General features: G+C 45.1%; 1 protein-coding gene across 1 annotated transcript in view; it reads right to left on the bottom strand.

The window, feature by feature from the left end:
• Nucleotides 1-21,499, bottom strand: part of LOC122943501 (putative ferric-chelate reductase 1) — a 59,538-nt gene extending 38,039 nt beyond the window's left edge. Inside the window, exons 1-4 of the mRNA XM_044301287.1 lie at nt 21,365-21,499; nt 15,306-15,507; nt 8,069-8,214; nt 5,873-5,964 (exon numbers count right to left, since the gene is read on the bottom strand). Coding sequence (XP_044157222.1) covers nt 5,873-5,964; nt 8,069-8,214; nt 15,306-15,501 — 434 coding nt within the window. The 5' untranslated portion in view covers nt 15,502-15,507; nt 21,365-21,499. The remainder of the gene's footprint in view (nt 1-5,872; nt 5,965-8,068; nt 8,215-15,305; nt 15,508-21,364) is intronic.
• Nucleotides 21,500-22,173: the final 674 nt, after the last annotated feature.

Below are 22,173 nucleotides of genomic sequence, written 5' to 3' on the forward strand. Positions count from 1 at the left end.
GGTTGTCCGGGATCAGGGACCATTGTTTAATAGCATTGCACATACACACACTTTACATACACCCATGTCCTACCTTTTCAGCATGTTTCTAAGTACCCTTTTTACCAAAAACCTTTATGGCAGGAAGTAACTGATTTCTTTCAGTCAGTGACGTACCGGGTTCCTTGCAGAGGAGGAAATCTTCCTCTTCCGCTGCTCCGGGAGCCCGGTGACGTCACTGACAGCCTAATTAATTATTCAAAAATCTAGGAGGGGCAGTAGCTCTCCTGGCCAAGACTGCGCTAAGCTCCGCCCCTCCAGTCCGGTGACGTCAAAGTGAAATAAAGTGCCTCCCCTAAAATGCTCCACTCCTTTCTGCCCCCATTGTCCCATATATAACAAATGCCCCCCCCCCCCCATGCGTCCGCTCCTTGTGGTGCAGATATTGATGGCAGCGGCTAAGGAACGGAGCCGCTGCCATCAGCAGAGAGCGTTAGCTGTAACTGTAACAGCTAACACTCTGTAACAGGTGCGCGGCATCCAGATCCATGTGGTTGAGAAGGAGGAAGCTCCCTCTCTCTACCATCGCGCCCCTGCTGCTGCAATTGCAGCGGCCGATCGTTGCCATGGCAACCGGACGCCTAACAAAGGTGTCCTGGTTGCTATGGACCTAAGGCTAATCAGACCCTGAGGTCTGATTAGCCTTAGTCAGGGCTCCAGATGGCGACCAAAATGCCACCAATGAAGAAAACTGACCTGTAATACAAATATAGGAGGCGGTGCCGGAATCAAATAGCCGGCACCCGACCTCTGTGACAGGGAGCTGCGATCAGCTGCAGTTGAGTTAACCCTTCAGGTGCGGTACCTGAGGGGTTAACTGTCGCTGATCGCAGCTCCCTGTCACAGAGGTCGGGTGTCGGCTATTTGATTCCGGCACCCGCCTCCTGTATTTGTATAAGAAACAGTGTGCCCCCCCCAACACCCCAGTATAAGAAACATTGGTGGCACAGTGTGCCCCCCCCAACACCCCAGTATAAGAAACATTGGTGGCACAGTGTGCCCCCCCCCCCAACACCCCAGTATAAGAAACATTGGTGGCTCAGTGGGAAGTGCCAATGAGGGTTAAAAAAAATTAACTCACCTCCTCCAGTTGATCGCGTAGCTGCCGGTCTCCTGTTCATTCTTCAGGACCTGTGGTGACGTCACTGAGCTCATCACACGGTCCATTACCATGGTGATGGATCATGTGATGTATCATGTGATGAGCACAGTGATGTCACCACAGGTCCATTGCCAGGTCCCGAAGAAAGTACAGAAGACGATCTATTGGAGGAGGTGAGTTAATAATTTTTTTTATTTTTTAACCCTCATTGGCACTGCCCACTGTGCCACCAATGTTCATTATACTGAGGGGGGACGCACTGCGCCACCAATGTTCATTATACTGAGGGGGGACGCACTGCGCCACCAATGTTCATTATACTGAGGGGGGACGCACTGCGCCACCAATGTTCATTATACTGAGGGGGGACGCACTGCGCCACCAATGTTCATTATACTGAGGGGGGACGCACTGCGCCACCAATGTTCATTATACTGAGGGGGGACGCACTGCGCCACCAATGTTCATTATACTGAGGGGGGACGCACTGCGCCACCAATGTTCATTATACTGAGGGGGGACGCACTGCGCCACCAATGTTCATTATACTGAGGGGGGACGCACTGCGCCACCAATGTTCATTATACTGAGGGGGGACGCACTGCGCCACCAATGTTCATTATACTGAGGGGGGACGCACTGCGCCACCAATGTTCATTATACTGAGGGGGGACGCACTGCGCCACCAATGTTCATTATACTGAGGGGGGACGCACTGCGCCACCAATGTTCATTATACTGAGGGGGGACGCACTGCGCCACCAATGTTCATTATACTGAGGGGGGACGCACTGCGCCACCAATGTTCATTATATTGAGGGGGGACGCACTGCGCCACCAATGTTCATTATATTGAGGGGGGACGCACTGCGCCACCAATGTTCATTATATTGAGGGGGGACGCACTGCGCCACCAATGCTTATTATATTGAGGGGGGGCACACTGCGCCACCAATGTTCATTATATTGAGGGGGGGGGGCGCACTGCGCCACCAATGTTCATTATATTGAGGGGGGGGGCGCACTGCGCCACCAATGCTTATTATATTGAGGGGGGGCGCACTGCGCCACCAATGTTTATTATATTGAGGGGGGGTGCACTGCGCCACCAATGCTTATTATATTGAGGGGGGCGCACCCCTTTACAAAATTTGAATTAGAAATAAAATAAAAATTGTCTTTTATCCGTTCATTTATTACATAAAAAAAATTGAATGAATAAAAAAACCTACACATATTTGGTATTGCCTTGTCTGTAACAACCAGCTCCATAAATATATCACATTACACACCATGTCCGAAAAGCACCTTAAAAATAATATCATAAAAACTGTTTTAAAAAAAAGCCTTTTTTTTTTACCTAACATCACATAAAGTGCAACAACAAGCGTTTAAAAAGGCGCATGTCCCCCAAAATAGTACTAATCAAACCGTCACCTCAACCCGCAAAAAATGAATCCCTAAGGCTACTTTCACACTAGCGTTCGGAGTGGGTCCGTCTGATGTTTCATCAGACGGATCCGCTCCTATAATGCAGACGTTTGCATCCGTTCCGAACGGATCCGCTCATATTAATGCAGACGGTGGCTCCGTTAAGAACGGATCCGTCTGCATTATAACTTAGAAAAATTTTGAAGTGTGAAAGTAGCCTGAGCGGATCCGTTCAGACTTTACATTGAAAGTCAATGGGGGACGGATCTGCTTGAAGATTGAGCCATATGGTGTCATCTTCAAGCGGATCCGTCCCCATTGACTTCCATTATAAGTCGGAACGGATCCGCTCGCCTCCGCACGGCCAGGCGGACACCCGAACGCTGCTTGCTGCGTTCAGGTGTCCGCTCACTGAGCGGAGCGGAGGCTGAGCGCTGGCAGGCGGATGCATTCTCAGTGGATCCGCCTCCACTGAGAATGCATTAGGGCCAGACGGCTGCGTTCAGGGCCACTTGTGAGCCCCTTCAAACGGAGCTCACGAGCGGACACCTGAACGCAGGTGTGAAAGGAGCCTAACTAAGACAATCGGTCAAAAAAAAAGGTGGTTCTCAGACTATGGACACACTAAAACAATATTTTTTTTGTTTAAAAGCTGCTATAATTGTGTAAAGCTCTCAGTCATGTTTAGGGATCTATATGTGAGCGTGGCCCTTATAGTGTGACGCTGTCAGCGATGTTTATGGATAGATGTGAGAGCGTGGCCCTTATAGTGTGACGCTGTCAGCGATGTTTATAGATACAGGGAGTGCAGAATTATTAGGCAAGTTGTATTTTTGAGGATTCATTTTATTATTGAACAACAACCATGTTCTCAATGAACCCAAAAAACTCATTAAAATCAAAGCTGAATATTTTTGGAAGTAGTTTTTAGTTTGTTTTTAGTTTTAGCTATTTTAGGGGGATATCTGTGTGTGCAGGTGACTATTACTGTGCATAATTATTAGGCAACTTAACAAAAAACAAATATATACCCATTTCAATTATTTATTTTTACCAGTGAAACCAATATAACATCTCAACATTCACAAATATACATTTCTGACATTCAAAACCAAAACAAAAACCAAAATCAGTGACCAATATAGCCACCTTTCTTTGCAAGGACACTCAAAAGCCTGCCATCCATGGATTCTGTCAGTGTTTTGATCTGTTCACCATCAACATTGCGTGCAGCAGCAACCACAGCCTCCCAGACACTGTTCAGAGAGGTGTACTGTTTTCCCTCCTTGTAAATCTCACATTTGATGATGGACCACAGGTTCTCAATGGGGTTCAGATCAGGTGAACAAGGAGGCCATGTCATTAGACTTCTTTTATACCCTTTCTTGCCAACCACGCTGTGGAGAACTTGGACGCGTGTGATGGAGCATTGTCCTGCATGAAAAGCATGTTTTTCTTACCTTGCAGACTTCTTCCTGTACCACTGCTTGAAGAAGGTGTCTTCCAGAAACTGGCAGTAGGACTGGGAGTTGAGCTTGACTCCATCCTCACCTTAAAAAGGCCCCACAAGCTCATCTTTGATAAAACCAGCCCAAACCAGTACTCCACCTCCACCTTGCTGGCGTCTGAGCCGGACTGGAGCTCTCTGCCCTTTACCAATCCAGCCACGGGCCCATCCATCTGGCCCATCAAGACTCACTCTCATTTCATCAGTCCATAAAACCTTAGAAAAATCAGTCTTGAGATATTTCTTGGCCCAGTCTTCACGTTTCAGCTTGTGTGTCTTGTTCAGTGGTGGTCGTCTTTCAGCCTTTCTTACCTTGGCCATGTCTCTGAGTATTGCACACCTTGTGCTTTTGGGCTCTCCAGTGATGTTGCAGCTCTGAAATATGGCCAAACTGGTGGCAAGTGGCATCTTGGCAGCTGCACGCTTGACTTTTCTCAGTTCATGGCCAGTTATTTTGCGCCTTGGTTTTTCCACACGCTTCTTGCGACCCTGTTGACTATTTTGAATGAAACGCTTGATTGTTCGATGATCACGCTTCAGAAGCTTTGCAATTTTTAGAGTGCTGCATCCCTCTGCAAGATATCTCACTATTTTTGACTTTTCTGAGCCTGTCAAGTCCTTCTTTTGACCCATTTTGCCAAAGGAAAGGAAGTTGCCTAATAATTATGCACACCTGATATAGGGTGTTGATGTCATTAGACCACACCCCCTTCTCATTACAGAGATGCACATCACCTAATATGCTTAATTGGTAGTAGGCTTTCGAGCCTATACAGCTTGGAGTAAGACAACATGCATAAAGAGGATGATGTGGTCAAAATACTCATTTGCCTAATAATTCTGCACGTAGTGTAGATGTGGGAACGTGGCCCTTAAAGTGGGACACTGTCAGCGATGTTTATGGATAGATGTGAGAGCGTGGCCCTTATAGTTTGTTGCAGTCTGCTATCCCTAAGGTTGTATACTATGAGTAACTAGCACAAGCATAAAAATGATCTACCATTGTGGAAAGATGGAGCTGCTCCCTGTTAGTTCACTGTCTGCAAACACTGAGCACATGAAGTGCAAGAGACAGAGCAAGGAGGAGTTTATGTAAAAGGTGGGCGGATCTATGGAGGAGGCTGAATATGTAAAAGGTGGGCGGATCTATGGAGGAGGCTGAATATGTATGAGGGGGGCGGGTGCAGGGAGGTGATCTTACACTGTAGAAACCAGGAGCTGCTGATCTGCACTGGGAGCCACAATGCACTGCAGCAGGAAGTGATGGCATACATAAACAGATATGTACACAGTCTGCTGGGGACTGTAGGAGCCATGCAGCAGTGCAAAAGCTACCTAAAAACATCTTAGGAAGATAGATTTGGCTACTAACAGTGAGTAAGCAGTTAAAAAAAAAAAAATAATTTGATCCCGGACAACCCCTTTAAGAATCTGAGCACCATCCCCAGAGTCCGGCGATTGCCTTGCTAGACAAATAGCAGCATCCGGCCCGTTTTGTAACACAAGCTAACCACACATTGCACTCGGCCTACTTACACACAGGGACAGGGTAGTTTGTGCAATGTATTTAACTATTTCTTTTATTGCGTCTGTGCAGAAGTGATGAAACATCCTGCTTTGCAAAGAAAAATGAGCAATTCAGTAAAAATGTTAACTCTTCAAAGTTTGTGTACGCTACCAAGACATGCCTGGTAATAAAATATCTATAAAATAAACATTGTAAATAGGAAATGTGTGTGAGAATGGCCGTGCACACACAAATGCCCCATCAGCTAGGCACTGCCAGTACATACCTGAATCGCACAGGTCCTGCTCCCTCTGGCGCGGTCCACTGGGCGGTGACGCTCTCTTTAAAGTTATCATTCGTATGACTGACAGCAGCAGACTAAACAGAAGAAAACAAGCACGTGGTTTATCAAGGCCATCATTTTTAGCAACTATAATTCTGCCCACCGAAAGGTAATGGTGCGCCACTCTTTATTTCCCCACAGACTAAAGGGCCCATTAGACAGAGCAATTATCGTTTGATTTTCTGTATAATCGTTGCAATTTCAGAAGCGATCGAATGTCAAGCAATAATCCGTTAGATTTGTCCAATCCACAGAAAACTATTTTAAAGATTATTATTATCTGCTGCCACAGCCCCTCATCTAATAAGAAATCTACCAGTTGTTAGCAGTGTAAAGCTATAGGGGCGAACGACTAAAACAATCACAATAATGAGCAAACAGCAAAAATATTTAGCCATTTTGTTTTTGTCTTTTAAATCACTGCCTGCTGCTCATTTATAGGAACTCTCTGCCTGTCCAATAGGACCCTTAGGGCTTATTCATACGAGCGGATCCCGTGCGGGTAAGGCATCATGCACACGGCCGTTATTTTGGTCCGCATCCGAGGCGCAGTTTTGGCGGCTTGGATGCGGACCCATTCACTTCAATGGGGCCGCAAAAGATGCGGACAGCACTCCGTGTGCTGTCTGCATCTGTTGCTCCGTTCCGTGGTCCGCAAAAAAATAAAATAAAAATATATAACATGTCCTATTCTTGTCCATGCTTTGCGGACAAGAATCGGCGGTTATGTTAAAGGCTGTCCGTGGCCGTTCCGCAAAATCGCGGAACGCACACGGACGCCATCCGTGTTTTACGGATCCGCTGTTTGCGGACCGCAAAACACACAACGGCCGTGTGCATGAGGCGTGAAAGAGAGCCAAAGCCCGTTCCGGACAGCAGATTAACATAATTGATAATGCTCCGTGCCTCTCGGTGACCTTTTTACTACAAAAACACGGTGACAACTTTATCTCAGTTGAATCACATACACTTACAGTCTGTTGTCCATGGTCAGCACCTGTATCCACTGATATTTTATGTGTATACTCACACGCCCAGAGAATTGCAATACGTTGTTCCATTTCAAACATGAACCCATAGAAGTCTAAGGCCTCTTTCACACGGGCGTTGCGGGAAAATGTGCGGGTGCGTTGCGGGAACACGCGCGATTTTTCCGCACGAGTGCAAAACATTGAAAAATCACGCATGTTTGGTACCCAAACCCGAACTTCTTCACAGAAGTTCGGGCTTGGGATCAGTGTTCTGTAGATTGTATTATTTTACCTTATAACATGGTTATAAGGGAAAATAATAGCATTCTGAATACAGCATGCATAGTAAAATAGCGCTGGAGGGGTTAAAAAAATAAATAAAAAATAATTTAACTCACCTTAATCCACTTGATCGCGCAGCCGGCATCTCCTTCTGTCTTCATCTTTGCTGTGTGCAGTAACAGGACCTGTGGTGACGTCACTCCGGTCATCACATGATCCATCACATGATCTTTTACCATGGTAATGGATCATGTGATGACCGGAGTGACTTTACCACAGGTCCTGTTACTGCACACAGCTAAGATGAAGACAGAAGGAGATGCCGGCTGCGCGATCAAGTGGATTAAGGAGAGTTAAAAATTTTAAAAACATTTTTTAACCCCTCCAGCCCTATTGTACTATGAATTCTGTATTCAGAATGCTATTATTTTCCCTTATAACCATGTCTTCTAGCAACCGTGCGTGAAAATCGCACCGCATCCGCACTTGCTTGCGGATGCTTGCGATTTTCACGCAGCCCCATTCATTTCTATGGAGCCTGCGTTACGTGAAAAACGCACAAAATAGAGCATGCTGTGATTTTCACGCAACGTACAAGTGATGCGTGAAAATCACCGCTCATGTGAACAGCCCCATAGAAATGAATGGGTCGGTATTCAGTGCGGGTGCAATGCGTTCCGCACGGAATACTCGCCCGTGTGAAAGGGGCCTAAGGGTTCATGAAGACCACAGACAGAGCATTGATGCCATATATTTTCTGTCCATTTTTCACTGATTTATTGGATAGAAAAGTGTTAAAAACTTTGGAACACAAGGGGTCCACATTTGCTTGATACCAATGACACATGCACAAAAATGAAACGTGCATTACAGACAAATAACTTACTGCTTGCGAGCCACATGTTAATGTTTGAGCGACTCCTGAATCTGAGGGCTGAAAAGTTCCAGTAATCCTATTTCCTCCTACCAATCGGGCTTGAAGAAGGAATCCTTTAAATGAACTGGAGGCAGAGGATTTTTTGCTTATAGTTACTGAAATAAAAGAATTTAACAACTGGAGATCAGTTAGGGTCAATCATGGATGGAATATTTCTTAGGGTGGTTTCACATCACGTTTTTGTCGAACGTTTAACGCACAGAAAAAAAAGATATATGTTAACGGATGCCCCAAACAGATGCCATACCGTGGCCTCCATTACCATAGTAGAGTTTTTTTTTTTTTACGTGTAAGGCTACTTGAGATCAGTCATAGAATCACTTCAGTTTTGTCCCAATTCGTTGTCAATGAGGACAAAACTGTACTGAAGAGAATGGAGAGCCCCAGAATGCATTCCGTTCCGTTTCATTGCGTTCCCATGACGTCACAAAGGCGTTGCAAGCAGCGTTTTGGGGTGCATCCTGGGATGCTGAGCAAGACGGATCCGTCATAACTCACAATGTAAGTCAACGGAGACAAATCCGTTTTTCTCTGATACAAAAGAAAACGGATCCGTCCCGGATTGACTTCCAAATGGTTTTAGAGACGGATCTGTTGTCGCTATATATGTACATATTCTAAGAAAAAGAATAGGTTCCTGCGTCACCGGATGCTGAAGTATTATGGCTCTGTCCTCCTCTAGAGACACCATATAGCAGCACATGGAGTGCACACAAGCTCTGCAGAGACTCCGTTTGCCACCGTGACGCCTGGGTTTGTGGGACTACATGGTCTTGTTTTATGCATAAAGCAGGATTGTTCCAGCACATCGTCGTCATCACTAGGTTTAGCCTGTTCTATATAGACCTGCATTGTGTGTTTCACCTTAGTCCGCTCGTACATGCAGCAGTTGTGCTGTGGTAACTTGCGCACGTGAGAGAACTGGATTTATGGCAAGGTGAGGTACATAACCATGTGTCTCACCTGTACAGCCTGCGGTACAGCTACGTGCACAAGCAGCCTAATAATGCCTTTGCTCCCTAACCACCTCCCATAGCTTTAAAAATAACCCGTCACAAATGCAAGTCTCCATTTTTCCCCTCTGGGTCCGATGCCCATTAAGGCTAGGTCTACACGACGACATTTGTCGCGCGACAAAAAGTCGCACGACAGATAGGGCGCAACAGTTGTCGCGCGACATTTTGTTGCACTTGGGCCTCATGCACACGACCGTTGTGTGCATCCGTGGCCGTTGTGCCGTTTTTTTTCACGGACCCATTGACTTTCAATGGGTCCGTGGAAAAATCGGAAACTGCACCGTTTGGCAGCCGCATCCGTGATCCGTTTTTCCTGGCCGTGAAAAAAATATGACCTGTCCTATTTTTTTTCACGGCCAACGGTTCATGGACCCATTCAAGTCAACGGGTCCGTGAAAATCACGGATGCACACAAGATTATCATCCGTGTCCGTGATCCGTGTCCGTTTTTTCCTATCATTTCAATGGCAAACTTGACTTAGATTTTTTTTTCATTTTTCATGTCCGTGGATCCTCCAAAAATCAAGGAAGACCCACGGACGAAAAAACGGTCACGGATCACGGACCCGCGGACCGTGAAAAAAAAACTGTCGTGTGCATGAGGCCTAATGTCGCGCGTCAATTTTTATAATGGCAGTCTATGGTGTCGCACTGCAACATGCAACATGTTGCAACTGCGACGCGACAGTCGCAGAAAAATCCATCTTGAATGTATATTATAAAAATTGTCGCGCGACATTGGTGCAACAAAATAGCCTAACACTCAGACGCACACAGTACACCAGACCCAGCTGACTCCTAACATGGTGTCGTCAGTGTAATCTCACTCACATGACTGCATTCTTCTTCTTCCACATCCATTCCACATTTTTTTCAGATCACTCACAGACCCTTTCATTTCTAGGCGGCTGCAAAAAATGTGGCATGCACGCGGCCAGTATCCGTATTTTGCAGATCACAAAGTACATATGGTCCTGTGCACGTAGACTAAGGCCTCTTTCACACTGGCGCGTTTTCCGCATGAGGTGAACGCAATGCACACGCCCTGAATCCGGACCCATTCATTTCTATGGGGATGTGCACATGAGCGGTGATTTTCACGCAATGCAGGCCCCATAGAAGTGAATGGGTCCGCGTGAAAATCGCAAGCATCCGCATCTTTGATGTAGCAGTGAAGGGAAGCCTATGATTAATTAACCAAACTCACTGCTATTACTCATGTCTATATCTGGCTGCAGCATTGGGGCTGTTTGCTCTTGACAATCCTCTTACATTAGAAGGGTCTCCCAACAATAAACTAGTCATAAGGTGCCCCTAACCCCAATGATGAGCGGTAATTTGTGAAGGAATCAGCCTGCAAGTGTATAATTCACCTCTTATTCCACCACAGGAGAAATTACGTATTAAGGTCCCTTAACAATTTAGCAGATGATTGTCGGTTAAGGAAGCATTCCTTCCCATCAATCACCTGCTGGTCAGTGAAGGAGACCGCTGTATTTACATGCGGCGATCTCCTCCACAGTACAGGTAGCAGTGGTCGCTAATGCCATCGCTTGATCTATGATTTATTACCTGATGAACGAGCGTTTTGCTTGTTCATCGAGTAATCGGCGACACCTTTACACTGTCAGATAATCGCTAATAAAAGTTCCTATAAACGCTCATTAGTAATTATCTGGCGAACGCTTGGCCCGTGTAAAGGGCTCTTTAGTTCCGAATTAAATCAATTTGCTGTTGAAATCTCCAGGACTAGTCATGCCACGGCCAGAAGTGCATGCCACCATTTTTATTTTTCACTCCTGCAGAGATGTCCTATGGTTGTCTGCAAAACGGACAAAAATAGGCCGTATGCAAGGGCCGCAGAATGGACTTATAGATGCAGACAGCGGGATGGGTGTGCTGTCCGCATCTTTTGTGGCCCCATGGAGAATAACGGGTCCATGTGTGATCTGCAAAGAATGCAGATCAGATACGGACCAAAACTACGGACATGTGTACGAGCCCTAAATAGGGAAAAAAAAGGTTTGGGTGAAGGTTTATGTAGATCGCGCCATAGGTTGAATTGGTCCATGTTCAAGTGGCATATTTGCTGTGGATTGTGCCACAATGCAGTACAGTGCAGTACATGTGAATGGGCTTAACATGGATCAGTGACCTCAGTCTTCATGCCATACAGGTCAGAGTCGCCAGTAATTAGCTGCAGACGACGTGTTTCTCTCGGCACATCACTGCTGCAGGAAATCAAAAAATCCAGGGGGAAATTTATCAGCTGAGAAATTGTCTCTCAATTTTATGCCAGTCTCATTAGCCTAATTGTTTACATTTATTTTTTTTTATTTTTTTAACTAGCATTGATTTTTCTAATCCTTATAAGAAGCCTATGGAAAAAAGTACCAAAAAAAAAACAACAAAAAAAAAAACAAAACACTCAGTACCTACAACATCCTGGAGGAGATTTATCAAACCGGTGTAAAGTAAAACTGGTTTAGTTGCCCATAGAAACCAATCAGTTTTCACTTTTCATTTTCCAGAATTCTGAAAAATGAAAGGTGGGATCTGATCGGTTGCTATGGACAACTTAGGCTACTTTCACACCTGCGTTCAGGTGTCCGCTCGTGAGCTCCGTTTGAAGGGGCTCACAAGTGGCCCTGAACGCAGCCGTCTGGCCCTAATGCATTCTCAGTGGAGGCGGATCCACTGAGAATGCATCCTCCTGCCAGCGCTCAGCCTCAGCTCCGCTCAGTGAGCGGACACCTGAACGCTGCAAGCAGCTTTCGGGTGTCCGCCTGGCCGTGCGGAGGCGAGCGGATCCGTCCAGACTTATAATGGAAGTCAATGGGGACGGATCCGCTTGAAGATGACACCATATGGCTCAATCTTCAAGCGGATCCGTCCCCCATTGACTTTCAATGTAAAGTCTGAACGGATCCGCTCAGGCTACTTTCACACTTAGAAATTTTTCTAAGTTATAATGCAGACCGATCCGTTCTGAACGGATGCAAACGTCTGCATTATAGGAGCGGATCCGTTCAGAACGGATGCAAACGTCTGCATTATAGGAGCGGATCCGTCTGATGAAACATCAGACGGACCCGCTCCGAACGCTAGTGTGAAAGTAGCCTAAGCCACTTTCTTTTTTTGATAACCCCCCCCCCCCCCCACACACACACACACACACACACACATTTTGAACAAATGCCAGAGATCCAAAAAAAAAAAAAAAAAAAAAATTATATATATATATATATATATATATATATATATATATATATATATATATATATATATATATATTTGTAGTGCTTTTCATTACAGAGCACAGTAAGGCTACATGCACACGACCGTGCTGTTTTTTGTGGTCCGCAAACTGCGGATCCGCAAATAACAGAAGCCGCCCGTGTGCCTTCCGCAATTTACGGAACGGGCGGCCATTGATATAACTGCCTATTCTTGTCCATTTTGCGCACAAGAATATGACATGTTATATTTTTTTTTGCAGGGCCACCTGAACAGAGCAGCGGATGCGGACAGCACACAGAGTGCTGTCCGCATCTTTTGTGGCCCCATTGAGCCACCGATGCAGACCCAAACAACGGCCGTGTGCATGAGGCCTAAGGCCTTATGCACACGACCGTTGTGTGCATCCGTGTCCGTTGTTCCGTTGTCCGTGATTTTCTGCGGACCCATTGACTTTCAATGGGTCCGCTGAAAAAACTCGGAAAATGCACAGTTTGTCATCCGCGTCCGTTATCTGTGTTTCCTGTCCGTCCAAAAAATAGGATCTGTCCTATTTTTTTGACGGACAACGGTTCGCGGACCCATTCAAGTCAATGGGTCCGTTAAAAAACACAGAGGCACACAAGATTGTCATCCGCGTCCGTGATCCGTGTAGGATCCCGTAGGCTACTTTTGCACAGACGGATGCGCAGATCCGTCTGCATAACAGAGGTGTTCCCATAGTGATGGGGACGCGTCAAGTTAGAATATACTAAGAACTGTGTACATAACTGCCCCCTGCTGCCTGGCAGCACCCGATCTCTTACAGGGGGCTGTGATCCGCACAATTAACCCCTCTGTGTTAGAATATACTGTCGGATCTGAGTTTTCACGATCTAACTCAAATCCGATGGTAAATTCTAACATAGGGGCGTTCCCATGGTGATGGGGACGCTTCAAGTTAAAATATACCATCGGATTGGAGAAAACTCAGATCCGATGGTATATTAATAGGGACGCCTGACTTTACATTGAAAGTCAATGGGGGAACGGATCGTTTGCAATTGCACCATATTGTGTCAACATCAAACGGATCCGTCCCCATTGACTTGCATTGTAAGTCAGGATGGATCCGTTTGGCTCTGCACGGCCAGGCGGACACCAAAACGACTTTTTTTTTTTACTTTCCTTCAGGTCTGCTGATCCTCCAAAAATCAAGGAAGACACATGGAAACAAAAACGGATCACGGAACAACGAAACCCCGTTTTGCGGACCGTGAAAAAATAATGTTGTGTGCATGAGGCCTAAGGCTGAGTTCACACTTCAGTTATTTGATCAGTTATTTCCATCAGTTATTGTGAGCCAAAACCTGTAATAAAGCCCACTCAGAGATAAGCTATAGTGGAAAGATATCCACCTGTGTTTCTGACCTGCACCTGGTTTTGGCTCACAATAACTGATGGAAATAACTGATCAAAAAATAACTGAAGTGTGAACTCAGCCTAAAAGTCAGCAGTAAAATGGCAGAATTATCCGTTTTTGGTCAACACCCAAAAAAAGTTATAAAAAAAAAAAATAATCAAAAGGTTGCATATCCTAAGGCTACTTTCACACTAGCGTTCGGGCGGATCCGTTCTGAACGGATCCGCCCATAATAATGCAGACGGAGGCTCCGTTCAGAACGGATCCGTCTGCATTATTTTAGCATATAAAAGCTAAGTGTGAAAATAGCCTCGTACGGATCCGTCCAGACTTTCAATGTAAAGTCAATGGGGGACGGATCCGCTTGAAGATTGAGCCACATTGTGGCATCTTCAAACGGATCCGTCCCCATTGACTTGCATTGTAAGTCTGGACGGATCCGCACGCCTCCGCACGGCCAGGCGGACACCCGAACGCTGCAAGCAGCGTTCAGCTGTCCGCCTGTCCGTGCGGAGGCGAGCGGAGCGGAGGCTGAACGCCGCCAGACTGATGCAGTCTGAGCGGATCCGCCTCCATTCAGACTGCATCAGGGCTGGACGGCTGCGTTCGGGTCCGCTCGTGAGCTCCTTCAAACGGAGCTCACGAACGGAAACCCGAACGCTAGTGTGAAAGCAGCCTAAAACGTATCGATAAAATCTATAGGTCGCCTCACAAATGAGGCCTTAGGCTACTTTCACACTAGCGTTCGTCGGTCCGCTCGTGAGCTCAATTTGAAGGGGCTCACGAGCGGACCCGAACGCAGCCGTCCAGCCCTGATGCAGTCTGAATGGAGCGGATCCGCTCAGACTGCATCAGTCTGGCGGCGTTCAGCCTCCGCTCCGCTCGCCTCCGCACGGACAGGCGGACAGCTGAACAGGTGTCCGCCTGGCCGTGCGGAGGCGTGCGGATCCGTCCAGACTTACAATGTAAGTCAATGGGGACGGATCCGTTTGAAGATGCCACAATATGGCTCAATCTTCAGGCGGATCCGTCCCCCATTGACTTTACATTGAAAGTCTGGACGGATCCGTACGAGGCTATTTTCACACTTAGCTTTTATATGCTAAAATAATGCAGACGGATCCGTTCTGAACGGAGCCTCCGTCTGCATTATTATGATCGGATCCGTTCAGAACGGATCCGATCGAACGCTAGTGTGAAAGTAGCCTTACCAAGCTCCACATGCAGAAAATAATTTTATATATATATATATATATATATATATATATATATATATATATATTTTTTTTTTTATATTATCTTGGTGTCAGAACATGGAAGCACAAAAAAAAAAAAAAACTTTTTCAGGCTTTTGCCCTTTTTTAGGATGCATGATTCGGAATGTTCGGAGCCATCTATATAATAAATGCTATACATTATTCTGCTTAAGAATCTCAGAATCTCAGAGACCACTCAAGTGTCACTTGCATTATCTCTCCAGAGCTGGATCACATATGATATCAGGGATAGCCTTCCATGCGTAATTCCTTACCTGTAATAATATCCCCTGGAAGAAAAGTTGTTTTAGACACAGTGATGATATACGGGGACTCCGATGACTGAGGGGCACTGTTCCCATGAGATGGAAGCATGCTGTCACAGGAGGGACTTATTTGTCCACTTGGGTATCCAAAAACCGTCACCAAACATCCAGCAAGGCAAAAGAGGAATGTTCTAAAATGCTCCATTTCTGCCTGTAGAGAAACATGGAAAATAAATGCCATAAGGCAGTATTCCTCAACAGTGATGGCCAAATCGCATTATATGCCCGCGAACATATGCGGGCTGCCATCTTTTTTTACAAGTCCGGCGAGGCACAGGTAAGCCCTTACCTGTGCCTGTGCGTGAGCCAGTCTGAAAACAAGTGCGGTCACCGGGAGCAGGCAGTTCCGAAAACAGCCCGATGAAGGCCCCCCGGTGGCTGTTCTCAGAACTGCCTGCTCCCACTGACCGCACTTGTTTTCAGGGCGAGGCAAGGGATTACCTGTGCCTCGCCCGACTTGTGAAAAAAAGATGGCAGCCCGCATATGTTCGCGGGAAAATAATGCAAACTGGCCATCACTGTTCCTCAACTACCAGTCATGATTTGAGCATATCCCACAGAATGAATACCTGTGCTAAGTCCTGATGCATGGACACTACTTATATCACCTGCTCAATACTAAGGAAATCCAGAAAACATGACTGGCAGGTGAGCCCTGACAACTGGAGTTGAGGAACACTGCCATAAGGTACTATATATATATATATATATATATATATATATATATATATATATATATATATTAAACAAGAATACAGGTGGTGAGTACATGAGCCTCAGTGCACGAAATCAATTGCCATATGTTCTATATGTTCTATTAACCCCTCAGTCACCATCCTTATGCCTTTTTACGGCAGTCACTAAGAGGTTAATCTTCTATAGATTTTAGATTTAGTGTGCAGTGCAATCTGCAGGCAGCCTGGTATAGCGCAGGAGGAGCTGAGCGATTGATATATAGTTTTATGGAAAAAGATTCTGTATAACTAGTTAAACCTGTTGTTCTCCATCAGAGCTGGCTGACAGCCAAGGCATGACTAAGCAAACAGGGAGGACTGCCAATCACTTCTCCGGTCTGCTGCCTGCAGACTGCACTCAATTAAATAATAATCAAAGGGGCTTTCAAAGTGGCAAATTAGCGTTAATTAATACCATGTTTGGCCTTCACATTTATAACATGTAGCCTAACATATGTTCATATAGGGCAGGCATAGCCGCAGGATGCCATGCTTACGACGTGATATAACCTTACTTTACCGAGTAAGGGTCCATTCACACGTCCGTTTTTTCTTTCCTGATCTGTTCCGTTTTTTCAGGAACAGATCAGGACCAGATCTGGACCCATTCATTTTCAATGGGTCCTGGAAAAAATCGGACAGCACAATGTGTGCTGTCCGTTTCCGTTGTTCCGTTCCGCATGTCCTGTTTAAATATAAAACATGTCCTATTCTTGTCCTGAAAAATCGGATCCTGGTACAATACAAAGTCAATGGATCCGCAAAAAATGGATGACATTCGGATGTCATTCCGTATGTCTTCCGTTTTTTGCGGAATCCGTTCCTGGAAACACATAGCAAATTTTTTTTATTTTTTTTTTTCATTTTTTTTTCAAAGAAATCCAAACAACTTTATTTGATTATTGAATGTATACATGTTTCCGTTTTTTGCGGATCCGCAAAAAACGGATGACATACGGATGACATACGGAAACATTTTCAGGAACAACGGGTCCGCAAAAAACGGACTGAAATTCGAATTATAGAAAAATACTGACGTGTGAATGTAGCCTAAGAAAGTGTCGTCTACTGTACTTTCCTATATAGATTATTTTCCTCCCATGCTGGCACTACTTGTATCACACATGGAGGATTGTACATACACCAGGTACTTCCACAGTATTGGTGTTGCGCTGTCATAAGGTTTGAAAATATTACAACTAATGGCACACATAATGGCACCGTGATAAAACATAGGGATACATGACACAGCTGTAGGTCAGCGTTTCCTTCCTGTCCCATGCTGTCGTTTTAAAGCAAGCTCTGTATAGAATGAGTAATATTATGAATACAGTACATTTCGGATGATTCCCTCCAAATGGACAAAAAAATTAAAAATAAAAATAGATTCTGGTATGAATCAATTGTACCCGAATCTAAAATACTTTGGTTGGAAATTCTCTCCCTCAAATCAAAATTTGCCTCAATTTTGATTGCTTTATTTTGCTCCCTCATATAGCGCTAACATTCCACAGCGCTTTATAGACATACAAGTTCCCTATCAGTATGTTTGGAGGACCTTGCAGCAAACTCTATGCTGCAAGGAAAGAGCGCTATCCGGTGACCCACCGCGCTGAACAAATTCTAACGAATCAGAATTTTTGATTCTTAGGAACTGATTTACTGATCTCCACTAAGCAGCAATTTTTTTTATCCCCTTAGTGACTGCCGATAAAAAGGCGTATTAGTGGTCACTAAGGGGTTAAATGGATTCCACATATACCTACAACGTGGCATACACTGCAGCCTTGTATCAGAGGAATATGTCAGGGAATCCTCCCGATATATATGTGTAAGTGTAACTGTCTTTTCCGTTTGTATTTAATGCAGTGTAGGGACAGAGACGTTAAACATTTTTGTAGTTTATGTACTTTATTAGGGAAATATGTTTCTTGTATTAGAAATCAGGGTGTAAAGAGTCTTCTCAGCAAAGCTCGAATTGAGAATTGCTAAGGAGAGTCTGTCTAAGCCTCTTGCACACGGCCGTTGTGGGTCCGTTCCGTGCATTGGGGACTGCAATTTGCGGTCCCCAATGCACAGGCAACGTCCGTGCGGCAGCCGGGACGGATCGAGACCTATTCAACTTGAATGGGTCCGTGATCCGTCCGCACCGCATAAATAATAGACACACGGACAGAAACACCAAGGAAGCACTCCGTAGTGCTTCTGTGGGGTTCCAATCCGTGCTTCCGTTCCGCATCTCCATGACTGCGGACCCATTCAAGTGCCTGTGTATTGCGGACCCACAATATTAAGGCCATAATACGGCCACGGGCACACAACGGTCATGTGCAAGAGGCCTTAAAGGGGTTGTCTCACTTCAGTAAATGGCATTTATCATGTAGAGAAAGTTCCAAGGCACTTACTAATGTATTGTGATTGAAGCCAGTAAAGGAGGCAATATGGATATTCATTTTTCCATCACATTAGGCACTGCTCGTTTCTAGGGGTTACAACCGCCCTGTAATCCAGCAGCACTGGTCGTGCCTGCACACTATAGGAAAAAGTGCCATTTCCTATAGATGCATACATTACTAAATGCCTTGTATTAAAGAGGTATTCCTGTTACATTAAGTTATCCCCTACCCACAAGATCGGGCATGTGCGTTGATGCTCTATTCATTTCTATGGAAGTTCTGGAGATAGACGAGTACAGCACCCCAGTATCTCCAGAATTCCCATAGAAATGAATGGAGCACCAGCATGCATGCTTGACCGGATGCTCTCCTATCTTCAGGGGGCATGGAGCCCCCATTCTCATGATTGGTGGCAGGGGTGTAGCTAAAGGATTATGGGCCCTGGTGCAAGAGTTCGGCTTGGGCCCCCTTCCCTCAGTGCTCTGTGGCCAGGGGCAGGGGAGCATAAAACCTTCGTGCTGCCTGAGGCAAAAATTGAAACGGCAGACCCCAAGCTAAATTCTCAACCTAAGGCCTCCTGCACACAACCTTTTTTTTCCCCGTTTACTATCCGTTTTTTGCGTTCCGTATATGGAACCATTCATTTCAATGGTTCTGCAAAAAAAAAAAAAATGAATGTACTCCGTATGCATTCCATTTCCGTATTTCAATTTTTCTGTTCCGTTTAAAGATAGAACATGTCCTATTAGTGCCCGCGAATCACGTTCCGTGGCTCCAATGGGTCAAGTCAATGGGTCCGCAAAAAAACGGAACACATACGGAAATGCATCCGTATGTCTTCCGTTTAGTTTTTTGCGAAACCATCTATTGAAAATGTTATTCCCAGCCCAATTTTATCTATGTAATTACTGTATATGCCATATGGAAAAACGGAACAGAAACGGAAACACAACAGAAACAAAAAACAGAAAAACAGATCTGTTAAAAACAGACCGCAAAACACTGAAAAAGCCATACAGTCGTCGTGTGCAGAAGGCCCAACCCCTTCCCTCCAGCCAGAGATGTGACGATCAAGCACTTTCTATAATATCAGTGTCTTCTTATGTGACACAAGGGTCTTTGGGCCCCCTCAGGCTCCTGGGCCCAGTAGTGACTGCTACCTATGCACCCCCTATAGCTACGCCCCTGATTGGTGGGGTCCTACCGGTGGGATAGTGGATAACTTAACCCCTTCAACCACCTTGATCTACAGGTACGTCACGTGGTTGAGATAATGTATGGAGCGGGCTGCTACAGTGAGCCTGTTCCATACGTGGCGGGTGCTGGCTGTAGCATACAGTAGACACCTGGCTTCAATGTTGGGGAACAGCGATCCCACCAAACCTTGGCATTTAACCCCTCAGGTGCCGCGATCAACACCGATTGCGGCACCTGTGAGGTAAGGAGGTATGCAGCTCCCTCTGCCTTCTGATTGGAGCCACCGCAGTAAAATTGCTGGGCTCCGATCGGTTACCATGGCAGCCTGGATGCTTCTGAAGCCTTCCACACCTCCCATGGTAAGCTCAGTTCTGCTGTGTGCACAAAGGACAGCATAGCAGTGAAAGTGTGAAACTCCTATTCACCCTAATAGATCTCTAGTAAAAAAAAAAAAAATTATAAAAGATCTATACATGTTTGGCATCGCTGTATTCATATTGCGTTGCAGAATAAGATCATTCCATTTTTAGCGCACAGTGAAGGCTGGGATGTCAAAATGCCCAAAACCTTTTTGTCATTGCCCCAGTCCCTATCAATACTCATCCCCCTGCCTATGTGACTTACTACGTACAGGCATCTTTAGCGCCTTTAGTAAATACCTGAAGACAGGCTCTCCTTAGAAATGCTAGGGTTACATTAACACTTGCATTGTTGTTTTCCGGTATTGAGATCCGGCAGAGGATCTCAATATCGGAATAAAACGTTTCCGTTTAGTCCTCACTCATTCTGAATGGAAAGAGTTCAGTTCAGGATGCATCAGAATGTCTTCCGTTCCGGCAGCGTTCCGTTTTGTGACTGGACACAAAACCACTGCAAGCTGCGGTTTTGTGTCCGGTCATAAAAACGGGGGGGGGGGGGGGGAAATGGATCTGTCACTGAAAACAACGAGGAGCCTAGAAAAAACGGATCCGTCAACTATTGACTTTCAATGTATTTAGTGACAGATACGTTTTTTTTTTGTTTTTTTTCTATTTTAATTTCACACAACTGCACCCTATCGTACAGATACATCCTGATGTGCAAAATCTTAACGGATCCGTTTAATTCCTGATCCTCTGCTTGATCTCAATACTGGAATTAACAATGCAAGTCTGAAAGAAGACTAGTTACACCCGGCTTTCTAGTAACTAGAAAGAATGTTCCAAAAATGTTTATTATCCCTGTACCTACACTCTATTAAAAATTAACTGAGATAACAGCAACACTTACAAATCATAAACTAAACACATCGGCAACAGTTCATCTTTCCTCTTCCTACTTCTCTGTTGTAACAGTTTGATACATTGTATCAATGTTGATAAAAATGTATAAACACTAATGTTCAGGGACTATTAGATCTGCAGAGGTTTTCAGCTTCTAGCTATAAACAAGACCAAACGGAGATCTTAGAAAGTTAATACAAATGTGTATAAAAAAGTTACATCATTTTCATTATATAATAAGTTTTTCCCCTGCCCTTCTGTAAATCATTGAATCGATTCCTTCCTCTTCCCCATCATTGTTTCTCCTGTACAAACCTTGCCCATTATTCCCTCTGCATTAAGGTTACTTGTGTCTAAATATCTTTCACATTCTAAATCCTCTGACAGTAACAGACAGTTAGCGACCTCAGAACACTTACCTTTGATAATTGTCCTATCTGCAAATACACTACCAGGTCCAGTACATTCAGTAGGTACAGGGGATAGGAGATGTAACCTAATACAGTCTGAAACTATGGGAGGATCAGCCTCAGGTGTTGTAGACAGGAGTGGTGTGTGGAAATACACAGGGAGTGGTGTATGGAAATGAAGCTGCCCTTAGTGACAACATCCACAGCTTACCTCATTTAAATGTCCATGGGAGGTCACATGAATAATAAGATGAAGCAACATTTGTTAGGGATTTTGCATTGTAGCCATTGACCCAGAAGGTACTTCACTTGGTACTCATTCTTCTGAGCTTTTTAGAAATGTAGTTTTGATGTGCAGTCCAAGAAGTTTCTGGCGTTAGAAGACATCTGCATTATAGAAGACTGCACTGCCCTCTATTCTCTGCTTTGTGAAAGACTCCAAGGGCTTCTGTCAGCAGTTTTGTACCTATGAGACTGGCTGACCTGTTACATGTGCACTTGACAGCTGAGGGCATCTGTGTTGGTCTCATGTTCATATGTGCCCGCATGGCTGAGAATAAAATATGTTTTAATATATGTAAATGATCCTCTAGGAGCAACGGAGGGATTACCACGGCCGTCCCAGTGCCGCAGGCTGCGTGTCTACACGGTATGCATGAGCGTACAGAGTCAAGTGTTTGTGTTTCGCTTCTAAATACCACTCTGTGCTCCTGATGACTAAGTTGCACAATATAGCAACTAAGAGACACGTCCAGCAGAATAGACTTAGATACCTAGAGTGATGCAGAGGCTAATACCCTAATGATAGGAAGCAATAC

The sequence above is a fragment of the Bufo gargarizans genome, chromosome 7 (assembly GCF_014858855.1).
Source record: "Bufo gargarizans isolate SCDJY-AF-19 chromosome 7, ASM1485885v1, whole genome shotgun sequence".
NCBI classification, from domain to species: domain Eukaryota; kingdom Metazoa; phylum Chordata; class Amphibia; order Anura; family Bufonidae; genus Bufo; species Bufo gargarizans.